This window comes from Ammodytes marinus (assembly GCF_949987685.1).
Source record: "Ammodytes marinus genome assembly, chromosome: 17".
In the NCBI taxonomy this organism is placed as follows: domain Eukaryota; kingdom Metazoa; phylum Chordata; class Actinopteri; order Uranoscopiformes; family Ammodytidae; genus Ammodytes; species Ammodytes marinus.
In genome coordinates, this window is record NC_137221.1 from 4,253,720 (window position 1) to 4,264,459 (window position 10,740).

At 41.2% G+C, this 10,740-nt stretch overlaps 1 protein-coding gene across 1 annotated transcript; it reads right to left on the reverse strand.

The window, feature by feature from the left end:
- Positions 1 to 3,215: 3,215 nt before the first annotated feature.
- Positions 3,216 to 6,326, reverse strand: LOC307264137 (recoverin-like; the record flags this gene model as incomplete). Its single annotated transcript, XM_080045408.1, has 3 exons — positions 3,216 to 3,310; positions 3,567 to 3,678; positions 5,943 to 6,326. 3 exons carry the CDS (start codon positions 6,324 to 6,326, stop codon positions 3,216 to 3,218), a joined length of 591 nt encoding a protein of 196 aa, XP_079901534.1.
- Positions 6,327 to 10,740: the final 4,414 nt, after the last annotated feature.

The following is a 10,740-nucleotide window of genomic DNA, read 5'->3' on the forward strand; positions in this document are numbered from 1 at the left end:
GTTAATCTACTAAGGATAGAATAAAGAAGAAAGAAAGAAAGAAAGAAAGAAAGAAAGAAAGAAAGATTACTTCAACCGAATAGATTTAGACTTTAAGGCCGCGCTTTTCAAACACTGGAGAGAAGATTACGTCTATAATCTGCCCAGTCAGTCAGGGAATGAAAGAGGGAGAGAGAGAAGAGAGGAGGGGGAAGGAGAGAGAGGAGGGGGAGAGAGAGAGGGGGAGGAGAGAGAGAAGGAGGGAGGGGGAAGGAGAGAGGGAGAGAGGGGGAGGGAGAGAGGGAGGGGGGAGAGGGGGAGGGAGGGAGAGAGAGAGGGAGGAGAGAGGGGGAGAGGAGAGAGATGGGGAGGGAGGGATAGAGAGAGACAGGAGAGAGAGGGGGAATGAGAGAGAGGGGGAGGAGAGAGAGAGAGGGGAGGGAGAGAGGGGAGGGGAGGGTGAGAGAGGGGAGGAGGGAGAGAGAGGGGAGGGAGGAGAGAGAGAAGAGGGGGAAGGAGAGAGAGAGGGAGAGGGAAAGAGAGAGGAAGGGAGAGAGAGAGAGGGGGTGAGGGAGGGAGTAGGGAGAGAGAGGGGGAGGAGGGAGGGAGGGAGAGAGAGAGGGGGGAGGGAGAGAGAGGGATAAGGGGAGAGAGAGATATAAGAGAGAGGGGGAGGGAGGGAGAGAGAGAGAGGGGAGAGAGATGATATATAGAGAGAGAGGGGGAGGGAGGGAGAGAGAGAGGGTGGAGGGAGGGGAGGGAGGGGATGAAGGAGAGAGAGGGAAGTGGAGGAGAGAGAGAGGGGAAGGAGGGACAGGGAGAGAGAGGAGAGAGATAGATGAGAGAGAGAGATCACAGGGGTTGTTGGGTCACTGAGCAGTATGCAGAAAGTAATTAGAAATGTAATGAAGATGTTTATACGACATGATTGTACAACAGTTTTATGTAAGTTGAGCCTCGTGCATCACGTGTTCCTGAGGTAATCATGGCTGCGTCCAATCCCCATACTATTACTATCTACTATTTAGTATGCTAGAAAAAGATTTAGGATGGTTAGAAATACCCGCCCGGATGTCCTGCTACATCCGGACGAGATTTTTAGTGTTGAAAACAGTAACGGTGATTCTGACCCATAGCACCTGAAGTGACGTCACATCAACGGAGCCTCCATGTGAAAACAAACGGGGATGTGACGGATATAAAAGCAAGAGGCAAGATCAAGGTTATGTTATGATGAAATAAGAGAGTCGATGATAAAAAAAGACATCTGGCACCTTCATTTCTATTACAATTCATGGTTTTGATTTATTGCAAAGGGGAATCCAGGACCAACACTTAGTACTGATGTTGTTGAACATGAACAAACGTTTTCTCCAATTTGCATCATTTTACCAGGATATCAAACATGCAGGATCGTGCCACAGAGATGATTTCAACACTGTGAAGGCCTTTGCACACCGGACGCGACGCGAATAAACGCAACGTAAAAGCGAATGTTTTGAAATGTGAATTTTGTCGCGTCTCACTTTAAGAAGCGACGTCCCAGAAAAATCAAACTCAGTTCGAAAAATAACAAACGCAAATCCGCGGTGCGAAATGACGGCGCTGGTGTAGAAGCTTTTATTGACTCTGTATACGTCTGTTAATTAACGGATTAATCGCACGAATAAAACACGCCCGGTGTGCAAAGGCCTTAAGACACACACCATTAGACATCAACAATGGTCCAGGTACAAATTCAGAAATACTGTTAAGTGCTTAATGTATTGTAACCTCACTGTAGAGGCCAGCCCAGTTGATCCATACATAGGCCACCGTGCTTAAAGGAATACTTCACCCAAACGGAACCAGCGTTCTATCATTATAAAATCACTATTATAATAGAATGAATGAGGTTTTTCTTCCCTCAGTCTTTCCTCAGTCTTCCCTTGGCCCAGCTGTCCTGTTAATCCTAACCCTTACTGTGATGTCACAAGAAGGAAAATGTAGGGTTAGACAGTGAGACCATAAAACACTCTTTCTGCCTTTTCTCAGGCTAAGATGATCCGATTTATTTATTTTTTGCATATTTATACTAAATAGGATCTCAGAGTTCAATACACCTTCATATTCCAACTGGTGAAGTAGGCCTTTAAACAGTAAGCAGGGAATATGTCTAAATGCATGTTGGTCATTATTTGAAACTTTGGTATCGTTTAACATGACTATAAAACATTGTTTCGATGAATGTTAAGTCTTTGTTAATTCTAGCGCCCCCTTTGGACGAAAGCGGTAGTGTTTTTACTACGCCAGCTGTTGTTCCTGGGTGAGCGTATAACCCATGACAAAGGCATTAAGGAAAAACTATATACAAATAGCATTCTTTGCACTGATGGTCTCATTTGCTGTGACATGTAATTTATGATCATGAGAGGAAAATTGAGACTGTTTCAGAAATATTAAAAGTTCCTCAGAGCACCTTTAAAGAGCGCTGTTTCACCCATGCTGTGGTGATTTTTTGATGGAACTTGTCCAGGGGAGCGGAGTCCCGCCTAGGCCCCTTACTGGCTACACCTCTGCCTCAAGGTAAGAGTCAACTAAGAAATTCTGTTAAAAGAATACTTCACCCATACGGAACCGGCGTTCTATCATTATGAAATCGCTATTATAATATAATGAATGAGGTTTTTCTTCCCTCAGTCTTTCCTCAGTCTTCCCTTGGCCCAGCTGTCCTGTTAATCCTGACCACATGGGATAATGTAGGGTTAGACAGTGAGACCATAAAACACTCTTTCTGCCTTTTCTCATGCTAGGATGAACTGATTTCTAAAATGTTTTGCACATTTATACTACATAGGATCCCAGAGTTCAATACACCTTCATATTTCCACCAGTGAAGTAGGTTAAGGTCCCGAATATTTGAATTCAGTTGCCTTTGTCATCACAGGTAAAAACCTTTCACGTCCATTTTCCAGTTTTTATCTTAAACATTTATTATATGTGTATATGTATGTTTGTATATATAGATATATAGAGTATGATAAAGCACACACATTCATTGGTAAAAAAAAAAATGTTCTAAAAGCATGGAGGAGATTCTGTACCACTGTTTTCCCTTTATCGTGACATGTTGCTATGTTGCGTAGGTGTGATGACATTAGCAGACAGACAGGTAAAGTTAAACAGACAGACAGACAGACAGACAGACAGGAGTGGAGAGAGAGATATATATACACACAGTGGAGGCTCAGCAGACTTTACTTTGCAGGTTCAGCGGGATCGTACTGAATGAGACGGATTGCTTCTTTGTTGTCCAAAACGCCTTTGATAAATTCACCTTCTGCCACTCTGTCTGGAAGGGAGAGAAGGACAGACAATAATGGAGTTGATTTCAGGGTTAATATAGTGCAGAGAGACAGACAGACAGACAGGGAGACAGAGGGACGGACAGACAGGCAGACAGACAGACAGACAGACAGACAGACAGACAGACAGACAGACAGACAGACAGACAGACAGACAGACAGACAGGTAAGGCCAACATGTATTCACACAGGTAGGCAGACAGACAGACAGACAGACAGACAGACAGCTGTAATATATCTCACCATTATCGCCCTTTTCAAAGAACTTCCAGAGAATCTCGGCTCTCTTCTCAGCTGTGTTTTCCACTTCAGGCAGTTTGGCTACGTCCTCTGCGGGGATCAGCTTGAAGATGGCCTGTGAGTGTGTGTGTGTGTGTGTGTGTGTGTGTGTGTGTGTGTGTGTGTGTGTGTGTGTGTGTGTGTGTGTTGTGTGTGTGTGTGTGTGTTTGTATGCGTGTGTGTGTGTGTGTGTGTTTGTGTTTGTTTGTGTGTGTGTGTGTGTGTGGGGGGGGGGGCGGGGGGGGGGGGCAGAAGACACAGACTAATCAGTATAACATTTCACACAATACACTGAAAACATTTGGCCTACTCATCCAACTATCCTCACTACAGCTCTGTGTAATCTGAGGCTTTAAGTTTCCAGTGGCAATTAAAGTCTAATCCTGTATTTACCTATAAAAAAAGTTACCTAACGAAGTCAAGTCCATGAGACACGGGATAGCTTTCAATGCTAGTATCACATATATGTTGATTGTATTGCATGGTTGAGTGGTAATGGGGGAAAGGGGTGGGTTAGGTCGAAAATGTCCCAAAAAATAGGGACTTTAAACCTGCAGTGTGTAGAATTTTGGGTTTTATTTCCTAGCAGATTTTGCAGAAAGTAATTATAATATCCATAAGTACATTTAATTTAGTGCATAATAGCTGAATTTGTTTATTTTTATTTTATTTTTTTCCCTTAGAAAGGGTCTCATATATGTCCATATTGCTGCATATTTTGGACCAAGGCCTAGTGCCGCCATCTTGAAAGTGTCATAGTTGGAATGTCATCAGGTGCATTGTTTAAAAAAGGGGTGGGGTTACCCAGGGAGCGTTGCATTCTAGAACTTTGTAGAACTTTCTTGATGATGTCATATTACACACTGCACCTTTAAATTCAAATTTTAAAAAGATGAAGATTTTTTTATTTTATTTTAGATAATAGATTCATTGTCTGCTCAGTTTTCTCCTGCGATCTCCATGTAACTTTTTAATCACTGCTTAGCCTTTGTAAATCACTTTGATCTCTTACCTATTAATTCCTTTTAAACCTTTTATTTATACAGGTAAATCCCATTGAGACCAGAGACTCTTTTTCAAAGGGAGACCGGTTCCCATTTACACGTTACCATTCACACACAGATTCATACACCGATAGCAGCAGGCTAACTATCGACATTAACTTTATAGCTTGAACCAGCATTCAATTAACATGGTAAGACCAGCCTGATTTTGCAAGCTTCACATTTGCAGTCTGGACGTATCATCCAATCTCCGTGGGTACGAGCCCAGTCAAACCAATCAGGGGCTGCCTTCCACTAACAGACAGAAAGTGGAGAGGGTCCGGTCTGACTGGAGGCTAGATTGACGATTACATGAACCAATCAGGGGCTGCCTTCCACTAACAGACAGAAAGTGTGGAGGGTCCGGTCTGACTGGAGGCTAGATTGATGACTACATGAACCAATCAGGGGCTGCCTTCCACTAACAGACAGAAAGTGTGTGTGTGTGTGTGTGTGTGTGTGTGTGTGTGTGTGTGTGTGTGTGTGTGTGTGTTCCTTTTTCTACGAATCAGTTTAACCATCAAATCCAAGACATTTGAATTCCTACCAATATCTGGAAGCCACTTACACCTACAGTACAAGCCAGGCTGATATCAACTTGTATGCAGATGATACTGTTTTCTACTGTGATTATCTATTAAAGGGTCACTGTGTAGTTTCAGAGGAGGGGGATTTGTTTACATTCACAGAGCCTGCAGTTAGTTTATAAAAACATATTTACTCTACATGTAATTCTTAGTATTGAATAATTCTATAATCATATATGTATCAAAATTAAATTATTTTGAAGAACCTGGAACCAAACGTTAAGACTAGAATATGTTTGTAAACCAAACTGTGGGCCCTGCTGCTGTAAACAACAACAGTGGAACAGTAACTTTTCAGGAAGCTTTCTTAACTCCAAACAGTGTTCCAGAGATCACATTTTCCCTGTGAGGAAAGTTTGTTTATTCGATTAAAGGAATATACCTTAGAAAATGTTTCACTTCTCTGACACACCCAAAGCTACACAGTGCACCTTTAACAAAAAAGTTGCCATATTGCCAGGTGCCTGAAAATAATTTAGTTTGGATTGGTAATGCAATAATAAGAATTATATGTAGAGTAAATATGTTTTCGTAACTAACTGCAGGCTCTGTGAATGTAAACAAATCCCTCTCCTCTGAAACTACACAATACACCTTTAAGAGATAATCATAGTAAAACAGTATCATCTGCATACAAGTCGAGCCTGGTTATTTTGTCTAAAACTAAAACAACATTAACTTTACTCTTTCCTAAAAAAACAACAACTTACCGAACAGATTTCTTTGACCTCCGACTTGGTGATGTAGCCATTCTTGTCGACGTCGAACAGAGCGAAAGCCCACTCCAGCTTCCGCGTTGTCTTGCCTGTTGACGTCATGTGTAGCGCGATGATGTATTCCTTAAAATCCAGCGTCCCGTCCCCGTTGGTGTCGAAGGAGCGAAAGACGTGCATGGCGTAGGAGTTGGGGTCGCTCTCTGGGAAGAACTTGCTGTAGATCGCCTGGAACTCTTCCTTGGATATTTTTTCCGACGGACACTGGTTCTTGAAGTTCTCGTACCACGTCTCGATCTCGGTCTCCGTGAATTTGGTGTTGAGCTTCAAGTCGGCGAGGAGCTCCTTGCAGACGGCCCCACCGCCGGTCTTGTTTCCCATTGTATCAGCAATTTTGAGATCTTTTTAATTTCAATTTTTTTATAGACTTTTTCCAAGTTTTATTTTTTTTTTATGGTTTGGTGGGAGGTGCCTTGAAATACTGTGTCCCAATTGGCAGAGAGGAGATTAGTCTTAGGCTATTGCTGCTGCGGTATCCTTGGAGCTGGCGTCCTGCGGTAAAAACTTTAGATGACAGCAGGCGACACTGTGGAAAGAGCAGAGGCAGCTTTAGGCTCACTAAGCCAATCACCAGCCAGTGACGCTAACGAGACGTGACACGGACGAGTTTAACTGCTAGTCAAAGTTCAAGCCAGGCAGCGTGTTTCATAACAGGCATGTGCCATTCAATTCATTCACTCAATTCAGTTTATTTTAAAGGGACACTGTGTAACATTTGAAGTAATTTATTAGCTAAAATCAATATCCTCATTTATAAATATGTCCTCATTGGTGTAAAATCACCTCTGCCAATAATGTGAATTATCCTCCTGAGCAGAGAATTTCAAATATTAATATATAGTTTGCACATTGAGCAGGTAAGTCTTATGGAGGCATCCATGTTACTTGGAATGTCATCAGGTGCATTGTTTAGAATTTAGAATTGTTCACTGTGGCTTCTGTTATTATTCAAAAGGGGTGGGGTTACCCAGGGAGCGTTACATTCTAGAACTTTCTTGATGATGTCATATTACACAGTGCCCCTTTAAGAAGGGGACAGTGACAGATTAATAAAACACATGATCATACATGTGTTGAAAAAATGCCAGAATAAGCAAAAAGGTTATTTTTCATCTGTAGTCCCCCTGACATCAATGTTAAAAGAAAATACAATTAAATAAGATTAAAAAAAAACATTAACAGGACGGAACCCCCAGAGCACAAAACATGACATCACAGAACAAACAGAACTGACTAACTGCCGGTATGATATTCTGACTGTGTGGTTATATTAAAGCTGGGGTGGAGGATTTTTGGAGAAAATAGCAGTTGGGATAGAGATTCGAATCCAAATGCCTCAACCGCTCCACTTGTTCTCTTTGGTCCCTCCCCTATGGTCCCTCCCTGACACGCTCTACACACCAACAAAGTTGTGCCAAAGTGAATGGACAGTCCCAACAGCCAATAAGAACAGAGAATCGGAGCCTCGCTCTGTGTCAGCTCATGTTAACTTTGACCAATCAGAATACCCATTCATATACCCCAGCTTTAAGCTAAAATACCACTGTTTCATGGAGCACACTGATAACCAAGGACTGTACTAAGACTAATGCAATATGACCTTTTAAAAATCATTCTTAATCTGCAATTGGAATGTATATGTTGTTTTAATTTCATGATGTGTTTGGGATGCTGTGTGTGTGTGTGTGTGTGTGTGAGTCTGTGTGTGTGTGTGTGTGTGTGAGTGTGTGTGTGAGTGTGTGTAAACAGTTGGTCGTGAATGGTGACTCAGTATATTTTGTGCCCCACTACCAAACTACCAGTTAAATGCCTATGTGTCAACCCCAGTTAAACTTTTGAGTTAAATTCTATAGATTATGTTCCAGAAAGCATGAAAATAATTGTGTTATCATGTGTCTGTTATTCTCAATATCCAAAAAGCAACACCTTCGATCACACTTACAATATACAGCTCTGGGAAACATTAAGAGCCCACTCCAAATGTTCAGTGTCTCTTGTTTGTTTTACTCTTTAGAGGCATATGTTTGAGTAGAATGAACATTTTGGTTTTATAATATAAACTACTGACAACATTGCTACCGAATTCACAATACAAATATTGTCATTTAGAGCATTTTCATTAAGTAATGTAGAGATAAAGATGTGATAAAAAAAAAAATTCCGGGGGCTGTAGGATATGGTTTGACTGTTTACATTTAAAAAAAAATCACAACACAGCTGCACGTGACATGGGACTCAATACAAATCGTGATGTAACGGAATTAAATTGTCTGGGATGACCAGGACAAAATAGGCAAGCGCTGGTGTGTCACCACAAATAGACCAAATTAACATTCCAATTCAATTAAGTCATTATCCCTGGCAAACTCAAACGCATACTTTAAAAGGGACACTGTGTAATGTGACATCATCAAGAAAGTTCTAGAAAGTTCCAGAATGCAACGCTCCCTGGGTAACCCCAACCCTTTCGAATAATAACAGAAGCTACAGTGGCCTTCAAGGACAAGAACAATTCTAAATTTTAAACAATGCACCTGATGACATTCCAAAAACATGGATTCCTCCATGAGACTTGCCTGCTCAATGGACAAAATGTCATATTAATATTTGTAATTCTCCGCTCAGGAGTATAATTCAGATTTTTGGCAGAGGTGATTTTACACCAATGAGGACATATTTATGAATAAGGATATTGATTTTAGCTAATAAATTACTTAAAATGTTACACAGTGCTCCTTTAATGAAACAAGGACAATAAATCAAAACTGTTACTCACATTATCAAAAGTTAAAAATCAAACGGTTGTGATTGCATATTTAACAAATAAATATCGATTCAATAAATATTTTAAATTAATAAATGCATTTAAATTATTCTCTTGCTTTGAATCACATCCGCATGACGACCAATATGGTTTTCACCTTTCAGAAGTCATCCATTCAAACCTAATTCAAGATACAGCTCCCCGAAAAAAAATTAAGAGACCAGTCTGGATTTTTCTTAAATCTTCATCTCTATATTTTTTATTGTGAATTTGCTAGAAATCTTGTCAGTGGTTTATATTATAAAACCAAAATGTTCATTCAACTCAAACATATGCCTATAAAGAGTAAAACAAAAAAAAGACACTGAATATTTGGAGTGGTCTCTTAGTGTTTTTACGGAGCTGTACATACTATTAATACCATTAAGTCCAACAGAAAGCAGTCAAAATGCCCACTTAACGTATTAATTCTTAGCTTTCGGTTTCTCAAGTCTAACGGTTGTGATACTGTATATTTCAGCGTTCCCATGGTGACACAGGTCTGTTTAAATGTCCTACCTGCAGCAACGGAATCCAGGACGAACGGTGATCTGTCCCGGGAGCTTTAGCTGAAACCGACCTCCTAGTGCTGCTGTAAGTCAATTAGCAAGGTTCACTTAGAGGCGGAGTCAGTGACAGGAGAGTGTGTGTGTGTGTGTGTGTTTGCATGTGTGTGTGTGTGTGTTATAACCCCTGAGCTTTTCAAACTGCCCGCTACAGGCAGTGGGGGACAGAAACAAAGTCAATTTACTTGAGTAGGCTAGTGAACTTAAAAAAAAGGTGCTACGAGGAACTTTTAAATATTTTTTCTAATTTTTCCTCTGATGATCATTAATGACATGTAACAGCAAACCGCTGGCGTGGTAAAAACATTACCGCTTTTGTGCAAAAGGGGGTGCAAGAATTAACAAAAACTAAAAGTTCCTTGGAGAACCTTTAAAGCCACTACGAGTAACTTTGTCCGTTGGCGGCCCCTTTGGACAAAAGCGGTAGTATTTTTACGACGCCAGCTGTCGCAAAGCTGTTTTCTAGCGCGTGCCATCCGTGCGAGAGTCAAATGAATAGGACGCAATATAGTGCATGTCCGTGTAACCTATTGAAAGTGTGAGGGCACCGGACTCTTTTCGGCTGTGATTATCAGAGGAAACGTGAGGCTGTTTAAAAGATATTTAAATGTTACTCGTAGCTGCTTTAAGTAGAACCAGAATGAGTTTGATTCTCAAGGCCTTATGGCAGACTTGTTTGAAGGGCATGGGTGAAATACTTCCAGTCATTTTGTGAGTGGAATATGTCGTGTCTAAATGTGTGTATGTGAGGCCCTCTAGTGGTTAGATTTGGCAATGTCCTTATGGGTTGAAGATACAATTGGGCTCCCAGAAATCCCCCATAGACACAAAGTGATTCTTATCCGTGAATATCTCCTCACATTACACTACCTGTCCGTACCCTGTGTGAGATGAAAAAGCATAAAGGTAACAAACTCACAAATTTTCACAAAAAGATTTTGACAACAAGCGTTCTCCAGAATAGCTGACTGCACCTTTAAAGAGATGCAGAAAAGATAGAGCCACGCCCCACACACACACACACACACACACACACACACACACACACACACACACACACACACACACACACACACACACACACACACACACACACACACACACACACACACACACACACACACACACACACACACACACACACACACACACACACACACACACACAAACACACACACACACACACACACACGTTGATAAGTTCAAATGTATTTATTTATTCATTTAGCCAGCACAGCTAAACAACATCACACAATATTACATTTCAGTTTTTTTTTTCAGTTTCTCGTTGAATGCCAGTAGCCACAGCCGCAGAGACACGATCGATTATTACACACACTGGATTCAGAACTACAAGGACTACAAA